General features: G+C 41.1%; 1 protein-coding gene and 1 long non-coding RNA gene across 3 annotated transcripts; one reads left to right on the top strand and one right to left on the bottom strand.

Moving 5' to 3' along the window:
* Positions 1-6,641: 6,641 nt before the first annotated feature.
* On the bottom strand, positions 6,642-23,421 carry WDR75 (WD repeat domain 75). Its single transcript, XM_071434467.1, has 21 exons — positions 23,305-23,421; positions 23,027-23,156; positions 22,260-22,325; positions 21,595-21,688; positions 20,744-20,868; positions 20,353-20,423; positions 19,693-19,809; positions 19,074-19,162; positions 18,126-18,284; positions 17,763-17,822; positions 17,558-17,673; positions 16,916-17,088; positions 15,957-16,120; positions 13,611-13,794; positions 12,111-12,205; positions 11,640-11,735; positions 10,897-11,066; positions 10,253-10,312; positions 9,054-9,197; positions 8,878-8,969; positions 6,642-7,003 (listed from the first exon to the last, which is right to left on the bottom strand). The coding sequence occupies exons 1-21, from the start codon at positions 23,388-23,390 to the stop codon at positions 6,799-6,801; spliced, it is 2,496 nt and encodes an 831-aa protein (XP_071290568.1). The 5' UTR covers positions 23,391-23,421; the 3' UTR covers positions 6,642-6,798.
* LOC139593518 (uncharacterized) lies at positions 11,697-14,516 on the top strand. Of its 2 annotated transcripts, none has more exons than XR_011680333.1 (2): positions 11,697-11,782; positions 13,099-14,516. It is a non-coding gene; the product is annotated as an uncharacterized lncRNA (long non-coding RNA). The 2 variants fall into 2 exon arrangements; XR_011680332.1 differs by having other exon boundaries at positions 11,728-11,842.
* Positions 23,422-25,179: the final 1,758 nt, after the last annotated feature.

Here is a 25,179-nt window from a genome sequence, read left to right as displayed (position 1 = left end):
GTTTATTTTTTTGGTATTTTTCCTTCTTTGAAGTGATGGGGGAAATGGAGCAATCTGCAGCTCACAAAAAAAAAACCAGGAGGCTAAAGCAATGTTTTATATATAAAGCCATGTGCCCTTGGACCTGCTGTTCACTGTCTTTGCAGCCGTGATCCCAACAGTCCCTGTGCTCCTGCTCAGTCACAGGGCAACAGCCCAAGGTGTCAAACCCCTCTGATCCTCCTTCTGAGGCTGGTTTCAGTTGTCTTTCATACTGAGAACTTAACATAATTTTAACAAATAAGAGGAACTTTGTGCTATGTTAAACTTCATTTTCAAAGTGGAAAAGGAAGAGCTGTGAAAGATGTCCCTGCTTTCCCTGTATTTGTTCCATAGAAGAGCTAGGACTGCAAGGAAGAGAAGAGTAGGGCCAAGGAAGCTCAAAGGATGGGGAAACTTAGCCTGAACAAAACCTTTTGTTACAGAAGTGTCTGACTTTGGTGAAAATTATATATTGCTTTTGACTAGCAAACTTTATGAGTTACTTTATTATTTTTAAAGTCAGTGGCTAAAAATGAAAGAGATACCATTTCAGATAATGTTGGAGAGTTTGTTTGTTTGTTGGCTTGTTTCACTGGTTTGAGGAAGACATGAAAACTCCTTTGGTCACTAAAGGAAATCAAATAGCCAAGATATTCAAAGCTTTGATCACAGTCTCGAATCTAAAAATAAAATAAACTTAAGTAGCACTGCAAACAAACACAAGTTGAGGCATCAATAGCAGTAACTGATAACCAGCTTTATGGCTGGATAATTTAGCTAGTTTAAATTAAAGGAGCTAGAGTGTAAGAAAGCCATTTTGAAAAACTGGAAAAACCTCTTGCTTTTCTGGGCACTGCCTTCTACCCACTCCTTTGTTGCTGCTCTCATGAAGAAATGAGATCAGTCGATGGCTGCAATGTCTGCTCTTGAATGATAAGCCTAATTCTTAGTTACACAGCTTCAGCTGGAAGGGTCAACAGGAGACAAAGGTCATGGCTCCAGTAATGATAATTCCTTACATGTTAAAAAGCTCACAATTCTTTAACAGTTTTCATTTTAGAATCTAATAGAATAATCACCCTCAGCAGTTTAATGCCATCAGTCTAGAAGTATTTTCTTTGAACTGCTGGCCACTGCTTTATTTGTTTATTTACCTATTATTTTGGGAGAGGAGGAAGAGGGTGTAAGGGGAAACCAGGAATTGCTGCATGAGAGCTGAGCTGTCTCGGGTATCACACCAAACAAACATCTCTTGGGAATGTTCTAGGTGTGGCTGCAGCTCTCCTAGCACAAGGGACAGGCTCTGAGACAAATGGGAGTGAGATTGGGGTGTATAACCTTAAAACTTCATGTTCTGAGCATAGAAAAAACTCTTGAAGAAAAGTCCTGCCCTGTTCTCAGTGGAACTGCAGTTCTGGGAACATCTTAAACTATTTATTCATGTATTATCTGGTTTTGCTATACGCAGATTTTTTCCCCCAGCCAGTTCCCACAAAGGCAATGGGAGCTTGTGTTGGCACAGGAGATGCAGCAGCAGGCAGCAGATGTTAGCTGGGAGGTGGGAATGCTTCTTTCCATGGTGGCCACTTACATGTTCAAAGCATTTGAGAAACCACAGCCTTGGGAACTGCTGATAGGCAGGTTCCAGAGCTGTGGGGTAACTTTCCTTACAGCCACATGATGGTATTTACCTAAAGGGCTTCGTTCCCTCTATTGCCAACAATATTAACAAGAAATTCTTTGTAAGAAGCTGGGGCTTCATTCACTTTCAGACCACACATACAACTCAGAACACTGCTTATAGCAGTATTTTGAGATTTGGTGCTTTACCTTGTTGCTGGCCTTGTGACTTTGTGACCCTGGGCTGTAAAGTGAAAGGGTGCTTTGTCAGTGATTTCTGAAGAGTAGGGATTTCATCCTGAGTTGGCTTTACAGTACAAACACAAATATTGTTCATTATTTCTGCCCTCTGATAATGATTTCATCTTGTGAAGACTACTGTGACAAGCCCACCCCTTTATGTTGGTGAAGAAGTTAAAATGCAGAGCTGTTCAGAGTATTATTTAAATGTCTTTTGCAACCTTAGAGGGGAATGACCTTGCTGCCCTGGCTAAATTCCAGTTTACATCATTACAGCCTACTACTTAACTCCTCAAGGAAATGCTGTGCAGAGGCTAAAGCTGAACCTGCACTGTTCAGTCTGAACTGGGATTTCCACAGAAACCAGTGCTCTGCAGGGATTCTGCACTGGGAGAGGGGTTTGCTGTGAAGCACTGGGCTGTTAGCTGATGCACAAATTGCTGCCTTTGCTTCTGCCATCACCAGAAAGACTCAGATACTAAAAGTAATCAGCAAGGAGTACAAGCCAGAACAGAGAAAGAACAGGCTTTAGGACTTCCCAGAAATGTATTAAATGGCCCTGACAAGTTTTGCCCTTGAAATTACTCATTAGTCAGAACAATATTTGACCTTTAAGCAATTACCCCAAAGAAGGGCTGAAGGACAGTTCTGGTGTTGCTAAGGACCAGGGAAAAGCAAAAATAAAAGTTATAAGGGATGTTATTTTATTTAAAGGAAACAGAGAAGCATGCTTTCATTTTTTTTTATACAGACTCTTAATGACAAATGGCACAGAAATTTTGCAGGAAAGATTACTTTTATTAGGAAAAACTGTGTCTGTCAGAAAAGGTAAGCACTGAACAGATTCCATACCATAGAATGGCTTTTATCAGAGGCTTGCAAAATTAGTCTAGTATCTGTCAAGAATAAATATACCTCAGTTCCTCTGCTTTGGGGCAGAAGGTCTGTTTCTCTGAGTTATATTTGAAGCTGTTGTTGTTTTCCTCTGTCCTATTCTCTGCTGGTTCTAATTCTGGCTGTTAGCATGTGCTTTAGGCTCACTGCAGACTGGGGTCTGGCACACTGAGGTATTGCCAGAGCCTCCCCAAGGCCAGACAGACAATGTGATTGTTGGCTGAAATACCAACATCCAGGTGATCCTAAAACATGCGGCACAATTTGCAGGCTTTTTTCTCCTGTTCTTGAACTCAAAAAACCATAGCAACTACTGCCCCTTTCTCATGGCTTTCCTGCCAAATCTGCCCACCAAGGCCAGGGCATGTGCTGGAGCTGCTGTTAACCAATAACTGCTTTGGGCCTCACAAAATGCCAGTGAAGAGCAGTGATTTCAGTCCCTGTGGAGCTGCACTTGACTGGAACACATGGGCTGAAATTACTGGGCACCTCTGCAGCATTTAGAGCAGCACCTGAGCAGTCTCAGGGGAGCAGCCCCTCAGTCAAAGCCCATTGCCATGATGTGCTCCATAAGGCCTTGCCTGTATATTTATTTTTTTTAATGCTTGCCATAGCTGCTGAATTTTCAGGCTCTCATGTTTATCCAACCACTTGTTTGAGTGGAAAATTTGGGGAGTAAACAAGTTCCTTTCCAGGCACTTGCCACCCTTGTGTGGTCTGTCCCTCAGCCTAAATAAAGCTGTGACTGCTTCTGTGGAAATTGGTGTCCTGCTGTGATGCACAGGACACCCACAGGTATTGAACCACTGACCTCTACATGCTGCAGAGGTGTTTTTTTACCTGTTGTATTTATCATGTAACTGGAATCATGAGATTAAGTTCAATCTTCTTCTCTATGGTCTTTTGTGTCAAATCTTTCTATAAAATAATAATAAAATCTTGTAAAGTAGCCTTTACAGGGAAGAAGCAGAAGCCAAAAAATCAAATTAAGATTTGACTTAGGGCATCACAGTAAATACAGGGACTGATTAAGGCTACTGAGATACCCAAGATTGAAATTAAAAAAAACAAAAGTAAAATAATGAAGGAACAGCAGAGAACTGTTTTAAAATGAAAGCAGCCACAGACAAATCAGTAGCAGCCCTCCCTCTGTATTCTTCATTGTTGTAATTACAGTATCAGAAGATGTTTTCTAAAAGGTTGGTCAAGAATGTGCCTATTAAATGTAGTAAAACTGTAACCAGAAATGTATTTCCTTCTTGAGCAGAAAATACAAACTGACAGAACTACAAAGTCAGGGCCCTCTCCCAGGATGTTCAGTCTGCTGGGAAATGCAAAACCAAGTCAATAATGACAAAAGATTTAAGTCTAAAAGCTGTATGTTGATGAAGATTTCTAACAAACACAATGCACTACTGCCTGAACACAAAGCTGCACCTTCAGATGCTGACTTGCATGTGAACTGTCTCTTGCTCATGCCAGCCTGGCTTCCAGGAAAGCACTTGACTTTCATGTGAATTTAAAAAAGCCCCACATGAACAGATATTAAAGTTTCCTCCTTTAAAGCCACACTTAAATGTTGCTGACACAGTAACACAACGCCAGGCTTTAAAGCAGCACTTTTGCAACAACATGTGAACAGATCTCTGCTCAAGTCACACTTGTTTTTCCCAGAGTTGAAGTCTGATGTTATTTAAGAAAAAATTCCAAAACCTTTCAGTGTGTCTTTCCTAGTATGGTGCATATTTTGGAGGGGGAATCTTTTTATTTTCCTGTACTTTCTTAATGTTTCTGAATTTTCAAAACCTATCATTTGTCAGTTAGAGTCTTAAATAATTTTCCCTATTTGTTCTGTTGAAACTTTCAGGGGAAAATCCACTGGGTCCAAGGTTATAAAAGGCTGTATCAGTTTCAGCTCTGCAGGTAAGAGGGATGGAAATAAAAATTGCTAACATTTGGGGAGCTGTGATTTTTTTGCTTCAGTTACGTATGAGGTTATCTAAAAAGCTGTTAAACAAAGGGAGCAAAATGTAAAAGCAGAAACCTGGCCAGAGTTGTGGTAGGGTGTGTTTTCCTTCTCTCCCTGTAAGTGTGATAGAAATAAGAGACATGAACTTACAAGCAAACTAACTTTGAAAAACTTTTACAGGTCTTAAAATGGAATTTTTCTGCCTACCAAGGCCCAAACAGGAAAGGAAAATGCCTAACTATGATAAACTTCCCTTAAAAATCTCAGTAATACTAGTCCTAGTAAATAATCTATGAGAAGAAAATGTCACAGTCATAAGTAGTGGTAGTCTAAGAGCTGTGGTGCCTGACTTTATTGTATGAGGAGATGCAGAAGCCCCTTGATGCCATGGGACTAAGTTAACCCTGGCTGCTTTAGTCTGAAACTGGATCAATTAACTATTTTTCACATTAATGTCTGACTAGAAGGAAATATAGAATGTGCAAGGGACTATCACCACTCAATTCAAGTTGCATGGCAGACATTCCAAAGCTCTTTACATAAATTGTTTTCTTCTAAAATATCTTCATATCCTCACATTTGTGTTTTGACATCTATGATAGTGAATTTACAGAATTAAAAGGTAATTTTCTATAACAAGTTTTAAACTAGTTTTTGGCTTATTTTTCCTGAGGCCAGCAGTCAGACCTATTGGTGGAACTGTTTTTAACAGCTCTTTTCAGTGCCCCTGTCTCTATGGCAGTGTTTCCATCTCCCAGGGTTTAAGAGTCCCCCCCACAGCCTCAGCATGGCAGGCCCAACAGCCAAAGTACCTCACTCCTAAATGTACAGCTCACTGTTGTGCCACATTCTGGGTGCTGCTACAACATCCATTCCTCCCTGGCTGCAGCCTGGACCTGTTTAACCCTGTGGCAGCTGATGATGGACCTGCCAGCACACCAAGGGAGCAAACACTGCCTTGGTGTTAAAATGGGAGAGGTAAACCTGCTAGAAAAATGATTCTGAGCTGCTTTCCTTGATGCTTAAGGATGAATTTCAGTATTTCTATACATGGGTGGAAGTGACAGATTTTGTCTACTGTAGGGTAATTCCCCTGAAAAAGTTAAAAGTGTTGCCACTAACTGCCTTCCACTGTATCATGTTAACACAAGAGAGGAAGCAAAGGGTCCTCTACTTTGTTTGAAAAGTAGAGTAAGAACTCAGGTTTCACTGAACGTTGGATTGTTCTTGCTCCAGCATTTTTAATCTGAATAGTTTTAGCACCACAGAGATTGTATTCGCACTTGGGCCCTCAAATTCACCACTTCAAACCAATTCTACACTCTGTTATGAATAGTTAAGTGATATATTGGAATTGCAGCTGATGCATTAAAGGCCTGTTAAACTAGCTGTTGCATAAACTGATGCATCTCCTACATGATGCAGTTTTCTTGAGTTCTGGAAAGGTTTCATAGTGCTCTGATACATTGTGCACCCTCCACCTGAGAATCTCCATACTCTGTGAACTCCACAAACACTAATAGCTATATTCTCTAACCAGGCATGTTAAACCACTTTTCATCTGTCTCAACAGCTGGAGAGGAAGTGGTGGGGAGGAGACTTGTTACTTACCTGCATACAGCACCAAGAACCAGCCTGACTTCCCCTGCCACACCTTGAGCTAAGCTCTGTCACCAACTGAAGGCATTTGCTGCTGCTGCTCTGGCAGCAGTAACCCAACCTCAGTGGGAAAAATTTTTAGCAGCTGAGTTGTCACTTTGTTAACTGATCACAAGCCAGATAATGAACTCAGTTTTGCTATTAGCCTTTTAAATACACTTGCAAGGGGGTGGGGAGCCCCCAAACCAGGTTAAGCATTTTCTAAGGTCACAGAATCAGTAATAAACTAGGAGCAGAATCCGCTTTTCAAAACTTTAATCACTCCCCCTTGTTCTGCATTCCTTTGGAAAGAGAAGCTGATAAAATTTTTGGCCAGAGGACCTGAAAAAAAATTTTAAAAGTATATTTAATCCACAAAGCTTCAACTTGCAGTATAAAAAACGTAAGATGTCTGTTCAGAAGGCTGATAACCAGCTGTAGTCCATTTTTCTTATTTTCCGTAGCTCCTTTTCCTGGGATTTAGACAGTTTACATGTCATCTCTCCTAATAATTCCATAGGGCTTGTATCTTCTTGTTCCATTGCTGTGACATCTTCCTCATCTGACTCATCCTCTGCTTTTTCACTTTCCATTTCTACTTCATCAGCAACTTCTTCAGCACTGTAAGATGGTTGAAAACAACCCAATTAATAGGTACTTTCACATACTACAGTAGTACAGGGGAGAAGTATCATGCAAACAACTAAGTAAACAAGATTTTATCTTTTTTTTTTTTCATTTTAGTCTACCTACTATACTTTTCTTGCCAGCTCAATTTCAAGCCATTTTTTAAATAGCTCTCCTCTAAGTAAACTTAAAATAGTTTTCTTTCTTGAAATATAGTAAGTGCAGAGCAGGCAGGTCAGCATTTATGACAAATGTTACAACATTGCAGTCCTACAAGATCAGAAATGTTGGATGTACTGGTAGATGAGACAGTGTTCAAGAAGGTCACTCTTCTCTTTCAAATCTGAAAAGGGTCACTTGGTCTTAAAAACTGCTGCAATACCTAGAGCGTTACTAGGAAAGAAAAAATTTCCTTGGTTGTTCGGATTTTTTTCTCTAAACATAGAGAGATGTTTAAAGTGGCTGTTCCCTTTTGTGTTTAAGAGTTTTAAGCCTGTGCTGAATTAGAAAGCACAATTCCAACAAATTATATGGAACTGTTATAATTTAAAATGCATTAATCAATAGTATTAATTCAAGTGTCTGTTGTATAAATATTCCAGATCTATAAAGAGTGAACTGCATGGCAAAACAGTAGTGGTCTTCTAAAAATCATCTGTTCTAACACAAACTATTCATCACTCACAAAATGTAAATGGAGAAGCACACAGTAATATCATATTGCCAAGAAAAATAGAAGTATTTAATGCTAATAATATATCCACTGTATAATATATACACTGATAAATTGTAGTAAAACTTCAAGCGCCCAATGCTTACTATTACATGTACCTTTAAATGCACAGCCACAGCAGTCACTGCTGCTCTGCAAGTGCAAATATTTACACAGGTCACTGAACTCCCACATTCTTCAGGACTGAAACTAGATTCAAGTTCCCATGTATTAGATTTCTGCCACTGTTCTGTGGCTGTTTTGTTGTGCTGTGCAGTCAGAGATCTTGCAGCAGTGGCAGCACAAGGTGGCAGAAGCCAGGACACAGAACAGGCTGTAGGGCAGAAGCCAGGGCACACTCCGGGGCTGAGACTGTTCCTGGGTGAGCTCTGGCCCTGTGAACCTTCCACTCACCCATCTGGCAAATCCACACCAACACCTGATTGCAAGGACAGGCCTTCATCCCTGGCCTGGCAGAGTATAATGAAGCACTTTAAAGAACAGATGGCACAAAAATGCAATCACTGAACTGGCTTCAGTGTGAGTGACAAGATATTAATCCTAAAACAAGACCACTGTCATAATCACTGTGCCTGCATTCCTTTGATCCCAAAGGAGAAAGCTGCAATTTTAAGTACCTATCAAACTCCTCTATTAAATTGGCATTAATGCACTGTAAGCCAAACTTAGATGTGCTTATAGTATACCCTTTTATTTTGTAGCTTAATTAGAAATGACATTTGAGTTCTAAACCAATTCTCACGATCAAGCTTCTAACTCACTGGTGTATCTAGAAACTGAAACCAAAAATTACGCAGCAAGTCATAGTAATTTCAAATGAAGTTGAGAATCTAATATTTAACCAAAAATAGCACTAAGAAGCCATTAAATCCCTGGAATAAAGTTAAATTCATAGAGCACATTTGAGTGTAAAAGGCAGTGTTTTGCATATAAGCACATTATGCAAAACCCAGCAAAAACAACAGCAACAAAAGAGCCAATACACTAAACAGCCAGACCATTACCGCACTGAAGTATTCTACTAAATTTCTGAATAGATAAAGAGTGCTGGAAAACTGCTTTTACACTTTGAACAAAGATTCAGATAATTTAAAGTAACTTTGATAACTAAGGAGAGTTCTTGAACTTTTCTTACCTTTTGTTCTCTTTGGAGATGAGCAATGAGTTAATAAATATAGTGCAGAGGAAGGAAGCAGATGGCAAAACGTGTGCTGGAGTGTGCAAAAGCTGCAAAGATAAAACAAAAGCTTTATGAGAGGCTTTGTTTGTCATGATTTTGCTTGTAATTACTTTTACTGTAATTACTCCTACCTCTTTGACAGCAGGTGAAGCTTGTTCCTGTCTATTATGAACAACTGGTTTTCCAAGGTCTGTATCCTCCTGTGCTTGCTGACGTCTGTGCTTTCCCAGCAGCACACTAAATGGTGTCACAGGAAGACTTTCTTCTACTGCCAGCTTGAAAAAATATAAGTAGAATTTTAGTGTCACAAATCTAAGTTCTATCTCCTTCTAAGTTACCAAAATTCAGAATAAACCCAAATGAGAAAAGCCTACACTCAAATTTAACTCAACTGAGCTATGTGGCTCTTTGTACTCATTCTCTGTCAGGTGTCTGGAGAGAATCCTGCACAGAGGGTTACAAAACTCTCCAGAATATGGCCCCAAGAACACTGGATTTTAGTTTGCTGATCTACCTATTAACTTCCAAGTATGGAAGGTGGTGCATGTGCCAGAAAACCAAAGGATGGTTTTTTTCTGATTCCACAGAACCAAAAGATCATTTATACTCCAGCATCATCTGCAGAGAGATTCAATTATGCAATGGGAAACAAAACATGGTACCTTGACTATTGGCATTTTCCTTCATCAATATACATTAATCTGAACACCAAATTATTTCCCCACCCTCCAAAGAAACTGACTGCATATGCCCACAGTCCCACAGCATTTTATATTAGAAAGATACTAACCTCTACTTTGATCTACTTTATCTGAACAACCAAATCAATCAAATGCTGCTGTTACAGTTTTAACTTCTTCAAAATGAATTAAAAAAAAAAATCCAACTTCCCAGACTACTTCTCCACAGAAATACATACTGGAATGCAGTTCTGGAACGCCTTCTCACAGGTAAGTCACAATTGACTGACAACTGTTCATCCCCATAGTTAAGACCACACTCAAGGTTCCAAGTGTTACAGAAACTAAGATAAGCAAAGAGCTTACTCAAACATTTAGCTTCATTTGTGTAACCTGAAGATTTTAGAAAAATTTTCCCCCCAGGCAAAATGGAGAGTAGCTCACTGATACTTAAAAAAAATTGCAAACAGCAATTCTTGTCAAAAAATAAGCAAATCCAATTACTGCCCCTTCAGCTAAGTGCCTGTGACTCCAGGTAATGATCTGCTGAGCATTTTCATGACAAAAGGGAATTTCAATATGACAGTATAACCACCATCAGAATTTTGAACCGCTCTGCCCATCTCAGTCAGAAGTTCTATGAGAGGTACCTGTTTGCTTGATGGTGTGAGCCTTTCTTCCAGAGATTTTGTGCTAAGTGTCATTAGCTCCTAAAATACAGAAGGATGTAGCAGAGTTGTCATATGTGAAACTGCTTTCTATATTTACATAGCTTGCCTACAGAAGCTTCCAACTGGCCCAAAAGTTTTATCAGTCAAGTGGAAGAGGAAAACCCATCTCTTCATCTTTATTTTGTAAAGAAACTGAAGAGAAGCAAGAATGGACCTAGAGGTTCTATAAGCTTTTTGGGAAAACAAACAAAAAACCCACACCCCCATCCAGAAATTACAGGGAAACTGAATATCACATGGAACACGTGAATAATCAGCAATAATCCATACAGCTTCTAGGTGATTGTTTAAGTTAAACAGCATAGGCAATGTTCCCATGTTATCTAGTGTCTTGTATCAATGAAGCAGCATAAAACTATTCACAGGAATAGTAGAAAACCAGTAAATAATTTTGATCTTAGGCTGTTTTGGCAGTTAAAAGCTTTCAATAAAGGACAGCTTACAATGAAATGAAATCAAAAAAGGAACTCCCATGCTCATAAGCAGAACTCTGAATTCCTATAAATCCATTTTAAAGAAAACAGTTTTTCCCCAGGAACCACCTACCAATTACTATTCCTTACTTGTGTATCTGTAAGAAAAAATAGCTGGGATTTTCTTAGCCAAAGGTATTTTTCTGAGTTTATCATTTCAGGTTCATCTCTTGGAACGAAGGCAGCAAGCAGGATCTTTTCTTTACAAAGATTTCTCTGGATGTAGACTGGCCATGGCTCACTTGGTTTAAACACAAACACTGCAAAACCAAAAATATCTTCTTCTTAAATCAGGAAATTCTTATGCTCCTGGCCAGCTGTCAAAGCCCTGCATATCACAGCCAGGAAGGCTGGACAGGATTGCCTCCAAGCACCACTTCACAGGAATTTAACTGGCTAACTTTACTCAGTAATAGAAGGGACTTTTCACAATACTCCAGTCCAGAGAACACACTTGGAAATTAACATTTCTGTAGGAAGAGTTATTTAATTTAATGTCAGAGTATATTTAATTTAATATCAGAGCTCTAAAATGTAGCTGGGTAGTTCTGCATTTACACGAGAGGGTCAAGAACATTTGAGACCCTCACCAGAAAGTGTGGTTAATCCTGAGATCTATCCTGTACCTGAAACTACCTGCTGGAAGAAAAGGTAACACACTTTATCTGAATGCTGATGTCAGATATGGCTCAGTTTCCACAGATGCAAGCACACGCTGAAGTCCCTCTCCAGCTTTTATGGTCTGAATTCTAAGAAAACCTTTTCTAGGAATTGTGCTTCCCCAGTTTTAAATTCTGCTGATTATGACTAGTGAAAGAAGGCTTTGTACTTACAGCTGGACTCTTTGGAGAGCCATGAGACTGCAGCAATGTGTTCAGAAAGAGGATCAGGTTGCAGAACCACGACGTTGAGGTGGGCACTCCACTCCACTGAAAAGCACAGCAAGAGGCAGAGGTGAAAAGGAGCCAAACAAAAGGTCAAACAAACAACACAGAAGGCCTTAGCTGCTGCAAGAGGCAGTTCCACCCATTCCCTGGTGAATAAAAACACACAAATGCTTCCAACTCCTACACAAGTGTAAGAAATACTACCTATTACTGGGTTATCATTCACCTAACCCAAGATTTATTCTGCACACACAAAGCACATGCACAGACAGTATCCTACCCTAAGTATGAAAATAATCCCATTTCCACAGGGCATTTTGTAGTGTGTTAAATCTGAAACTGAACTAGAATGATTTCAAGGTTTCACAATAATTTCAAGTAATAAATTACTCCAGCACACATTCAAGCTGATCTTACATGCACAAGTGAGCAGGTTCCAGCAACACAGAAAGCCATAATCAGTGGCACCAATAAGGTACTTGGAACATGTTAGTCTCCCAAAGCAGATGTTCCTACAGAAGTAAAAAGTCAACACAAATTAGTCACCTTCAGAGTTGATCTTTGTTTTTCTATGTAGCAATTACAACTCACAAAAACCACTTAGTTATGATTTAGTTTTGGTATTTAAATCCAAAGTTTGCTTTTTGCATTCACCTCTAGTGGCATGAAACTCCACACACAACTATCAGATAAGTCTGATAATTTAAAGAGTGCATAATTATGTAAGGATTACATTTTTCTACAACATTCCAATATGAAGGAGGGATTTAAAACTCTAAAATACATTACAAACCCATACATAACTGTAAGTGTTCACACTGGGATTGGAAAATAATTTACTATTTAAAGAAGCCCTACTATTGTTTAGGAACTAGAATGAGAGAGGTAGTTAAAAAAGGGCTATTAGAACTCCAGTTGGAGAAAGCATGTGATTTCTCAGTCTCTTGTTTGAGAATAACAGAACAGCCTTAGGACTTCTAATGATAAAGGATTTTAAAAAAAGCTAATAAGGGACAGAATTTCTATATTAAAGCATAGCCCTTTGACATTATGCAAATAATACAGCAATTCATTATATTCCTAGAGTAATTTATTTCTTTTTAATATAACAAACAGTAAAGTTTGTAAGAGGAGGCAGCTGGCCTGGGAAAAGCTTGCCACTGCACCAAACTGGTGGCTCACATGCCTCCCACAGTTTTCCTCCACAGCAGTTTCAGAATAACATTTCTCAATTTCTAATCTTAGAGGACCAACATAAAACAGATTTCATCACACAAAAAAGGCGCTTACAAATATACACACAGCACATGGAAGGGAGAAACCTCTGTATGCTGCCATGATTCTTTGTGCCAAGAGTCTTTAAAATATTGTGACCATACAATGTTGATGTCTTTTATCATGACAGCATACAATGGAGCATTGCTGGGATAGTCTGCCAGGAAAACATGGATTTTTGAACAGAGGTTACAGAAGATCAAGATACGTATTTCATAGTACAGCTAAAGTCATCATGCCTTTATGGTTTATTGATATAATTTCCATTTGCATGCATGCATACACAAATAAAGAACCAACTGTTTGCATTTACACTTCTCCAGGACTTTGATTCACCCCTGGATTAATGGGGGAAAAGAGAAGGGCTATCAACACACTACTTGTGTTCTCCATAATACAGATTTAAGGATGACAGGTACAAGAGACATAAGCAAGTAAGAAGGAACTGCAATGCTCAATCTTATTTTTAACCACCACCTAAAAGCCATTTTAGTATTTTCTATATATGAATTTAAGACTGATAAATTCAATGTTTATGTGTATATGTTTATGAACATATACAAGGTCTTGTTCTGCTATGAATTGATTCTTTCTTTTCTCAAGAGTTCAAATGAGACACAAAAGAGCAGATGAAAAATGTACCTTATATTTCCAGGGGGATGGCAAAATGTACACTTAAGATCCCAAGTTAGTGAATCCCATACAGTGACAGTTTCTTCAAAGCTAACAGCCAGCAAAGAGCCATCTTCTGAGAAGCAGCAGTTTGTAGCTTGGTAGTTGTGGTAGCTGCCTACAAAGTCACAGCTCCAGCTCACACTCTGGTGTGCTGCATTGAATGAACAAGCCAGTTAATTCAAGTCCATACATGAAGAAAGAAGAATTCAATTATTACTGCAAAACAAGCTCAAGGCAAGGCAGTTTTCTGTCACAATTTTTGAAGAGTAGAGAGAATCTGCCCTGGTAGATGAGAAACAGCTGATAGGGTTTTTATTTGTCCTCAGTTTTGCATTTGAACAGAGAACCTTGAGACTGACATGGTACAATATTCATGTTTAGTTTGCCAACTCCATTAACTGTGCTCTCACAGAGGCAGAGGTTAGGTAAAATGATACCCAAGTAGATTCAACACTTATTGTTCTGGAAAAATTGTTGTGTCATAACTCTAGCAAGAAAACAGGAGCATTACTCAAAATCTGAACACAGCTTGCATTTGAGTCCAACAAAGCTCATGGTTCATTTAAAGAGGATTTGAGGATCATCAAGTGACCCACCAGCATGTTCCTTTTGTTGGTTCACCTGCCACTGCATTCTGTTTGGACACATTTCCCACTGTTGATAGTTACCAGAAAATAAACTGGAGCAAAGTGATGTACTTACCACATTAACATATATTTCCTAGTATAAAATAATTCCTACAGCATGCTTTTGAAATATTTGAGTAGGATGAGGAAAAAAAAAAAAAAAAAGGAAAATCACCCTATGCTAAGCTACCCTTTATATAATGGCTACAAGTTGATGATTAAAAGACCTGTCTAAAAAAAAAAAAAAGCCAGAAACGATTGAGTACTTCCAACTGCATGGCACCATCTAGGGGCCCAGCAAGAGACCTGCTCTTTGCTGAACTAGTATTTTGAACTAGTATTTGCTGCACAGAAGCTGCAGCATGTCAAGCCCTTCTACCTAAGCATTCCTACTCTGCCCCACTGGGCAGATACACCACAACAGCCACCACTAATTGGTACTTTCACATATGCCATGAAACAGAACCCTGTAGTCACTCAAATACAAACACCATCATGAGGCCAGGCAGCAGATACAAAACTATTTTGTGGAAGGAAAAAAAAAAGTTTCATCCTCAACTGACACTATACTCAAGATCAAAGTATCTGCTCATTAAGTTACGATATGATTTAGCCTCAGAATAATTTATTAAAAAAAGCAAAACCAAACACTCTTTCAGATACCACTGGGGAGATTACTACTAATACAGTAAATGACAAGAGTTTTGTCTTTCTTCTCATGAGCAGCCACAGTTGAGGGATAAAGAGCTTGGAAAGAGAAAGTCTGGAAAAGTCTGCCAAATGGAAACCCTAGTAGCTCAAAAGTACTTTTGAACATGTTCTCACCTGCCCATGAAAAGACAAACAGATTACTAAACTGCAAGCAGTTCAGCAACACCACTGTCACAGCTACTTAGGAACATGAAATGACAAGACAGCCAAGTGGCAGGAAAGTGCCACCTCACTTAAGTGTGCCTGACACTGTAATAACATTTAAGTAAAAGGACATTAATGTGTTGGAAATCTTGTGTATTTCATGTCCAAAGGCATACAGAACAATCAATAAACATACACAGGTGGTGTGTTTGAAAGAAGTGAACATCAGCATGTCTTCCAAGAGGTTAAATTTGGCGATTAAAAGTATCTCAGAAATACCTAAATACCCATTCTATGATGTTCAAGTACCTAATAGAAAGGAAGGGTGCTCCAAAAATGAACTCTGAACTGGTGGATATGTCAAATTGCAGAAGTGCTATTATTTTACTCTAATTCTGCTCAAACACAGTAACACATTTCTGTACCCTGCTCCTTTGAGCAGGAGTCTCAAATGAAAAGCCAACGCAGAGGACTGACAAAAATCCATTTTCTCAGCATGGAAAAATCACTACCACACACAGTTCTTTAACAAATGAACACAGGCTGCCACTCCCTTCTGCAGCAGCTTGCCAAGGTCTTTGGTTATATCAGGAACCTCCAGACCAAACTAATACTGTGGAACTATGGCAGAACTCCATCACAGGATGCTCAGGAGAACACAATACTTCATGCAGCAGCAGAAGCAGATGAATGCAGGGGACTAGGCAAATGAAAGTAGGGTCTTGATTTCTACAGCATGACTTCAAATGGCATTGTAGGCCCTTTCCAAATCAGGTTATTCTTACAGCTCTATGTTACAAGATGAAGTAAGTTATTTTTTGGCCATGCTTACCTTCTGGATCAGAGTCTCCTACCATCACCCAGACTTTAAACACACAGTCTCTGCCAGTTGTTACCAGTATGAGGGAGTCATCTCCCAGTTCATCCATGTCACGAAAGCACATGTCTGTGATGTGGTTGTCATGGGGTGTGTTTATTCTGGTGTTCAGTGCAAAGCTATAGGAAAAGAAAGCAAAAGCTTGCCATTCTATTTCATTTGGAACCTGGGGAAGAATTCAGTTCAAGCTGATTCTGGAATGGGCAGGGAGAAGAGCAATCAAAGGAATTTCTAATAAAGACAGCTAAATGGTATTGCATTAACAGATCAGGTTTCCCTAGTGGCTTCCATACAGTAGCCCAGCACCAAAAATTATCAGTAGACAAGCATCTCCCAAACACTCAGCCTGAACCCTGGGCAGTCTCTCCAGTACTTAGAAAATCAGTTACGTGGTTGATCTGCGTAGTAGCTTTCTTTGGCCTTGTTTCTTTAAAAAAATAATTTGTAGTCAAAATGTAATTTTTTTAATAGGAAAATTAAGGAAAGGCTATTAACCAGGAAAGGAAAATTAAGGAAAGGCTATTAATGCACATGTTAGCTAAAGACAAAGACCAACAATACAATTATAATCTTCTGAACCTTCTGGAGAAGGACTCTTTAATTAATGATTTAATTTCCCACAGAGGCGGGAAAACTATATGAGCTACAGAACCATTCTGTCAGGTCCATAATTCTTCATACCATGAAAATATGTGAATTTAAGTCCCATGGTTACAACAGTCTTTAATTACTGTAAATAAAATAGATCCAGAGCAATTATTTCCTGTGTGTATTCAGTGCAACTCTGTGCTCTGCTGTAGATGCTGTAGTGTGCACGGTAACTTCCCAGATCTGGGAAAACTCTGCCTTTGCAAGGCAGTATGTGTGCAGGGATTTGTGTGACTGACAGCTGGAAGGCCAGCTGTTACCATTACCTCTGTGTTTCTTCACTGTAGAACCACAGCTTCAGCTGTAGCTCGGGGTCAGCCACTTCCTCACTCTCCTCCACCGTGGCCAGCCAAGAGCCCCGCGCGCTGAACGCCACCTTCACCAGGTCCGACTGCTTCAGGCCCGCCTGGTGGATGTACTGCCGCTGCACGATGTCCAGCTGCAAAGCAAGGCCACAGGGGATTGAAATGCAGGTGCAGCTGGAAGAGATACCACTCATGAAACCACGGAGGAAGGAGGTTCTGAAGGCTCCAGTTAGACCTGACTGGGCCGTGGCATGAAGAAGTATGCCAGGGTGTGGGGAAAGCACAATTAGAGCATGTGCATTCCACAGTGATGCGAAGTGTAGGAAAGAATGAAAAATAATTTGAAGGTGTTTTACCTACAAATTTTTGACATTTAACAGGATAGCACATTGTTTTAGAGTACTTTTTTCAGTATCAATATTTAGATTTGCTTAGCACATGAACAAAGATAAACCCAAGAACATGTCAGCCTGGAATCCAGCCTTGTGGGATAGCTGCAAGGTTTTTTTCCCCATTTTACATATTAAGTCTTTAAATAAATCCTGATGCACAAGTTACTTGACTGAATAAGTTAAAGTTTTGGTACAAGCCCATCCAACTTACACTGAACAACTGTTGGTCACTCTGGAGGGAATAGAACTGCAAGTGGCCTGGCTCTCCATTCAGGACCAAAGCTTTGGTTCTGGGATCAACCACTAGGCCAGTCTTGACATCCCTACCTGGAAACAAAATTCAGGTGACAAATGACCAAAGCTGTCAAGTGACACATTCCACCCTCTAAGTGGAAGACAAATTTTACTGCACTTACTTTTGATTAGCCCTTGAATACTTCTGGAAAACCTTAGGTTGCTGTTGATTATTGTTATTCCTGAAAGAGAAAGCAGACCAAGTCTCACAAAAGGCACACATCTCATGGTGGGAAAGAATGTAACCATCTGTACTGTAGATGTATCTTTTCCCAGTTTATGACACCAAGGTGGAAAGCCAAGTTACAGCAGTCACCAAGCAAATTCACAGAACTCATCAAAGAGCAAAAGAACAAGAATCTGTTTTTGCAGATCACTAATGAAATTTTATGCAGATCTTAGTTAATTCATCCAAAATCATCCAAATAAAGCTCATACAGATTTGCATTTCCACTGAAGTGATACTAGGATGTGTTTTGGCTTACTGTTGTCTGTGTGCAGGGTGCAGCAGAGAACGCCGTCAGAGGACATGGAGATGCACTCGATGGGAGACCCCAAACGAGGCAGGAAATCCTTCTGGCATGAAGATTCATTGTGCCACTGGACTAGAACAGATTCAACTCCACCACTCAGCAACCTGGTTCCTTTTCCAGCAACAAAATACAGTTAAAAGGTTTTGCTTAAAAAGAAATGAAATCAGCAGCCTGTGTCTTTACAATGACAGATGGACATGAGTTTCTCAAAACTTTTTAAACTGAGAATGAAAAGACATGTTTTTCATTATCTCCTGTTAAATTGCTAGAGAAACTTGGATTAAGTAACAGGAACTTGTGTCTACAGTGAAATTTCAGCAATGCTTTGGGAGTAGTAGATCCCATCACTTTCTGAATCAGCTGGATATTTGTGTTAGGATATGGCTAAATTGTTCTCCTTCTGTGAAAAGTACTCTGCAGTAAGAAATACCTTAAGAATAGTTCAGATGACACAATTCAAACAGAAGTGTATTATTTCTGACAGCAGGTTTGAGCTCAGACAAGACTGACTTGTTTTATTTGGATGCAAGAACTCATCAGTACTATTAATAAAACAGAAGGGGAGGAAGAGTGGAGGTGAGGGAGAAGAGGTGAGAGAAGGGGTTAAGATTTCTCCTTCTACAATAGGAGGAAGATATTTGACATTATAAATGCCAATCAAAATGCATATAAAAAATAACTCCTTTAGTTTTTATTTCAGATCCTTCCTGGATACACTTAAAATTCTAGAAATTAGCTTGTTAGTAAGTGGACAGACTTGGAGCTTCTACAGATTCTTCCTTGTCTGCTGCAACACTTAAAATTTGAGAAGGTTTTGTTTGTTTGATGGAGATTTTTGGGGTTTTTTGGTAGAGTTTTTTTTTATTGCTTTGTTCTGGTTTTTATTTTTCTTTTACTCACCCTCCAAAGAATAAGCCAGATCCATGACAATATCATGATGCCAGTGCAGTGCAGAATATGTGTATGCTTTCTTGTGGTGGAAATTCCTCCTGTGCGGAGAGGAACAAAACAATTCTTTACTCACAACATCAATAACAGAGTAAACCAAAGGAGATATTGAACTGAATCGATTATATCATCCTGTCTTCTAACTTCTAGACTGGTTTATCCTATGTTCAATGATGCAGAAGGAGAGAAGGAACCACACTACAGGTTTTCAGAGGCCTCCTGGTCCACACCTCACATCTTAGATGTACGGAGCAACTGAGCCCTACTTAACCATGTAGTGTTTCTAATCATGTATTCCACTGATGTGCTCTCCTTAGATGTGCCCATAAAGAGTTATTTCAGCTGTTCTTACATTACCTTTTACACATAAGTTTAGATTTAACGGAGCATAACTTAACATAGGCATTTTTTCCACTTGACATATAGACTGTCAGCACTGCAGGTTCATTGCTTATTCTGACTTCTGAAAATGGCAATGCTAAGGACAAATTAGACTGCTTTGCTCAGGTTTGACTTAATTCCTGCAGTCAGAGGAGTTCATGGGATGCACAGTTAACCAAACTGCACCTACCAGAGGCGAATCTTTCCATCAGCATGGCCAGTTGCAATGCAATCCTCCTTAGGATGGCACACGACACAACTGAAGCGATTGTCTCCTCCTTTTGTCTTTGCTGTACTTAATGAAAACCTTCAAAAGTTAAGAAGGGAACTTTAATTGTAAGAGTTAGGTTGTTTTTCCTAAAACAAATCTTCAAAAGGATCAGCTAGTGCACATAAAAAAAATTCTGATTAGAAAAATTAAACATTTTCAAGTTGTTATGGTTACATGCACTCTCAAAAAATAGTGACAGACTTATTTTCCTCTTGATTTCCTTAATTCTTCACCTTCAATCAAGGTGAAAGAGTTTTTGCTTCTGTCTTTCTCTCCCTCTCCTTTTCTCCTGCTTCCCTCCTGCTGCCTGGGCCCTGTCCAAACTATGTCACTTGTTTCAGGTCAGCATCAACCTAAGTATTTAACTGAAAAAAATACATTCCTGAGCTGCAAAGGTAAGGTACTACTGCCACTGGTCTGCTCACTGTTGACTTCTACAGGAAGTTTCTCATACAGTGACTACATCCCCTCCAGCATAAAACCAAATATGAGACCATGTGTGCAACACATCATGAGTTAAAAACCATTTAGGATATATCAGACTGAATCAATACCTGACATTTTCGTTCTTATTCTTACCTGTTCAACAATTTCTGTTTAAAAAAATAAACTTGGAGATTCACATCCTTCACTGATACCACATATGAATCCTGTTAAAGTAAAGCCATTTAGGACATATAGATTATGTTTTCACACAAGAAAAGAATTAAGTACATTTCACTACAAAATATTTTACTCTGGAGACAACATATAAGCTGACATTGAGTAAATATTTTTCCATTTTAAGTGTCAAAGTTTCCTTTTTTTTTTTTTGTAATATTAAAAAGAGTATAGTTCTTATACTGATTAATTTACTTCCAGTTTTGTTTCAGTACTGCTGTGCTATAAACAGCATAGAGCTCATCTGAGAGGGAAAAAACCTCCAACCAACCAACACCCAGAGAAGAAAAAAACCCAGAGGGGAACATACTTCTCTTCCAAATGCAATTTGCTTTGGTGATGCACCCACACCATCCAGAACGACTGAGAGCTCCTTGCCTTCCAGATCTTGGCCTGCTCCTTTTGTCAGCTTAACTGAGACCAGCTGGAATGTATCTAACCAAAGAAAAAAATCTGCCTGAAACCAACAGTAGTACTGAAGAACAAGGACCAGACAGTGTCAGCGTGTCAGTGCAAGTGTAAGCAGAAGAATCCAAGGGAAGCTGCAGAGTATTTGCTCTTACTCTGAAGTAGCAATATATTACAGTACACAGTAAGGCCAAACTGTATGTATTGCAGACAAAATCCCATTAAAAAATACCCAGGCATGCTGTGAATAGGACAAGCTCGTTTATGGTAATACTGCCTAAGGTGGGAGAATAATCTCCAGAACTCATACCCAACTTCAGTAGTATAACCTGAACCTTGGTAAGCACTGCTCAAAGATGAACTGCATCTATGAGACCACATCCATGCAGTACATGCTTCAAAAGCAAAGACAAGCAGTCTTCTAGACAAATATTGGAATGACAGATGTCACAGAATGAGAACGAAAGAGGTACAAAGTGCAGTACTAGACATTGTCACATGATTTAAAAAATATTTCACAATGAATATATTAAAGCCCATTCTTGCAGCACACTGCTCACTGCTGGAACAGTAGCACAGACACAGAATGACTGAGATGACATGGATGATGATGTATTTATTGCAGACAAAATCTCATTAAAAATACCTAGGCATGCTGTGAATAGGACAAGTCTGTTTATGGCATTACTGCCTAAGGTGGGAGAATAATCTCACAGACTCAGAATGACTGAGATGACATGGATGATGCTGTACCTCGTTCACCCTTCTTCGGAATGACAACAAACACCGAGTCCTCAGCACTAGCAAGCGCGTACAGTGCCAGAAGTTTGGATCCTACAGTGAAAGTCTGAAGGAAAAAAAAAGAGAAGGAAATCAACAATTACTAGATTTGTGTGTATGTCTTTAAAATAAGGACATCATATCTTAATGAAATGTTCATGTATTAATCAAAATTCTTGATTCTAAAACAAATACACCTTAATTCTATTAAGGACTGATACAAATGTTAAAACAGTACTAATGAAATATGAGACATCAGATTTACTGAAAAACCTCAGGATACCTTATCACTAACACAAAGCAGAAGGCACAGCCAGAGATGGGTATTTAGCAGAAAATATGAGCAAGAGTAAGCAGGCCACATTTTCGAGCCATTGGACCAATTCCTATGGGTGTATCCCAACTGCAGAACAATTCCCAGAGCTACCCTGGACTCAAAACTGCAGCAGGTAGCAAAGTCAGTATGTCAGTACATCTCCCATCTTCTTCCCCAAAGGATCTGCATCATTATCGTCATCACACATTCTTTTACTGCCATAATTGGATGGGTTTTAGTTTGTGTTCATAGTAGAACAACCCATCTCAGACTGATTCGTGCCCATTTTTGACATGCTCTTAACACAAATAACTCAACATACTTTAATGGGAATACCATCCATGAAGTCCCACAGTTTAATGGTGCCATCGAGAGAGGAAGAATAGAGCTGAAGGAAAAAAACCAAATAAGTAATAGCAATATATAAAAACCAGATTCTACATAAAATCACAACCACATAACAGAATAATAAAAAATACAGCACAGAGACCAGCTCTGTGCTGACTTCAAATAAAGTGCAAACACAACACCATTACTCTAGTTCAAAATGTACATTGTCACAAAGAGTGAATGCACAGATACCCACCATGTGAACATCTTATTTTACAAAGCTAATATGCAAATCAGTCCCTCTTGGTAAATAAGTCTGGTTTATATCCAGACACCAAAAAGCCCAAGCAAACTAGGAGAGGGGAAGGCAGGCTGGGGGCAGAGGGAGCCACTGGGCAAGTTAAAGGGATTTAGTCACATCTGCATCGCTACCAGCAGATACAGAAGGGTCAACACCAACCACAGTATTTCTGATCTGCTCACATGCTTCTTTTACTCTTTCATTCAATTTTAACCGGAAATTTTGCTTTGTTTCCGTTTTGTTGTCATTCCATTCAAGTAGTGTAATCCACATGACATTTCACGTTTGTGTTTGTAAGAAACTGACGTAGCTCTACCCTTCTTGTCAGATTTCAGCGCAACATCAGCTCCACGATGCCCTATCCACTCCCAGCCCCTTCCCAAACCCCAGCCAGCCCCGGCACAGCCCCCGCGGTGGCACACAAGGGTCAGGGGCAGCCCGGACCTCCCCCCGCAAACCTGCATGTGGTTGTGTGGGTTGAGCTGGATGTCGGTCACCAGGTCGGCATGGCCGCACAGCAGCCCCAGGGTCTCCTCGGTGTTCACGCTGTGCACCTTCACGAAGTCCCCCGAGGCGTACAGCAGGTACCTGCGGGGGGGAAACGCCGTTACCCCGGCCCAAGAGGCCCGGGCGCCCCGCGGCAGCCGCAGGCCGCGGGGACACCGGCGGGCAGAGCCCCGCCCGGAGCTCAGGAGCCCCCTCGATCGCGGCAGCCCCGGCCCCCCGTGCCACTTGCTTGGAGTCGGCGGAGAACACGGCCCTGGCGCCGCGCTGGCCGCCGCCGCCGCAGCGCACCACGCGGAGCGCGCCCGGCGACACCATCTTGTCCCGCCGCCACCCGCGCGCCGGCCCCGCCCCGCCCCGCGCCGATTGGCCCCGCCGCTGCCGCGTGCTGCGGGCGGGCTGCACGCGCGCCCCCTCACGGAGACATCGGGGCGGCGCAGGAGGGGAACGGCCCCGAAACCGCCTCATCCATCACACGGAGCGTGGCACCCAGCATCCAGACTCTCCCTAAACACCTCCAGGAGCTGCCACCTCCCCGGGCAGCTCCTTCCAAACACTTTCTCTGAAGAAATTCTTCTCAATGTCCCATCCAAACCTCCGCTGGCACAGCTTGAGCCTGTATCCTCCCGCCGGTTACCGGGCAGCAGAGCCCGCCCCTCACCTGGCCACAGCCGCCCACCAGGTGATTTGTACGGGGCGTTCCGCCCTCCATTAGTGCTCCTGCCGACCACCCCTCAAAGCTCCGGTGAGTGAAAGGAGCTGTGGAGCTTGCGGGCATGCTGCCCGTGCCCACTACCAGGGTTTTCATCCAAAACTTCCCCCGGCTGCTCTCCGCGGCCATTCCCAGGATGAAAGGTGGCGGGGGCGCTGGGCAGGGCTGTGCCGGCCCGTGAGGGGCTGTGCCCCGAGCACTCCGGTCCCTCCTGGCCTCAGCGCCTGGCACGGGCTGCCAGGGCACTGCAAGGGACAGTCCTCTCCTGGGTCTGGAATTGCGCCTGTCTGAGGAGAAAAATGCGCTAACTCCCTTGTTTAAGTGAGCAGAAAGTCTAAACAGAGAAAACCGATGGGTAAGCTTTGCTAAAACCCCCCCTTTGTTCGCCGACTTGGACGAGCTGTGGGTTTGCTGAGTTACTGAGCACATCGTGTTCTCGTATCTGGAGGAAAACCGCTGTCAGGAGCAATGCGAATGTCTGGAGTACAGCGTGATTTATGGTGTCTGCGCCCTTCACTGCTGCTCCGGAATGGCAATTGCAGTTCTTGCACAGCTGTGAAGTTTTGGCGGCTGTTTAGGCCATTGAAGGTATCTCTGGTATGCCTGTAATTGGTTTTTAAACAGTCGCCCTTCACAGACAATAACAGGGACAGGTTATGAGCGGGTAGTTGTGAGCATCCCGCTGTCCCCCTTTTCTTCCCTGCTGGCTGAATCCTTTTTCGCAGGTTAAGTGAGGATTGTGCAGGGGCAGGAGCACACACCGTGCAGTGTTGCGGTCATAGGGAGCTGGGGATGGGTGTGAGAGGGCACAGTGCACCCAGAAACCTGGCTGCCATTCTCAGATGCTTTGACAATTAAATAGTGCACTCTCTCCGGAGCTGAGAGCAGAATTTACAAGTGCTGCCTAAATTGCAGTTGGGTGCAACAGCTGCGTTGTGCTCTCATTCTGGTGAATATTTTACAACCAAAGGCAGATGCAAGCTAGTGCTCCTCCTGTATGGGACAGTACATCATGTCCAGGTCCTTAGCCACAGATTCTGAGTAAAGCCAGAGGGGGAAAAAACCGAGGTCTCCAGGAAAAGCCAGTCCCTCTAATCCACATTATTATGTGAATGGGACTCTTTTGTCAGGTCTACACTAAATGTAGTCAAGTTTTGTTAAAAGACAGGAACTTGACATACTTATCCTTCTCCTTGATAGGGGAGAATTACAAATACCTTGTGCATCTTAATGCATATGTTTTTGTGATGTGTGTTTATTTTTATAATTTTAGGAAATCTGCCCTAAGCTTTGAAGCTGATAAACCATGTAGAGATCAAGACTACCCCCAAACATGTATCCTAGGGCAGGAGCACAGAGTGATAAACCATAAACTCCCAGCATCAGTGTAGAGCA

This window comes from Agelaius tricolor, unplaced genomic scaffold (genome assembly GCF_023055355.1).
Source record: "Agelaius tricolor isolate 1412-34295 unplaced genomic scaffold, bAgeTri1.0.p SCAF_10, whole genome shotgun sequence".
In the NCBI taxonomy this organism is placed as follows: domain Eukaryota; kingdom Metazoa; phylum Chordata; class Aves; order Passeriformes; family Icteridae; genus Agelaius; species Agelaius tricolor.
This window is presented reverse-complemented; position numbering and strand designations above follow the sequence as displayed.

Bases quoted from the DNA above. Each gene is read 5' to 3' on its own strand.
- WDR75 (XM_071434467.1), bottom strand. From the start codon at position 23,390: ATGGTGTCGCCGGGCGCGCTCCGCGTGGTGCGCTGCGGCGGCGGCGGC. The intron at 20,869-21,594 runs GTACAGCATCAT...TTCTTTGGTTAG, and splicing joins TCCGAAGAAGGGTGAACGAG to ATACATTCCAGCTGGTCTCA. The intron at 19,810-20,352 runs GTAAGAATAAGA...TAACTTTTGAAG, and splicing joins AAACAGAAATTGTTGAACAG to GTTTTCATTAAGTACAGCAA.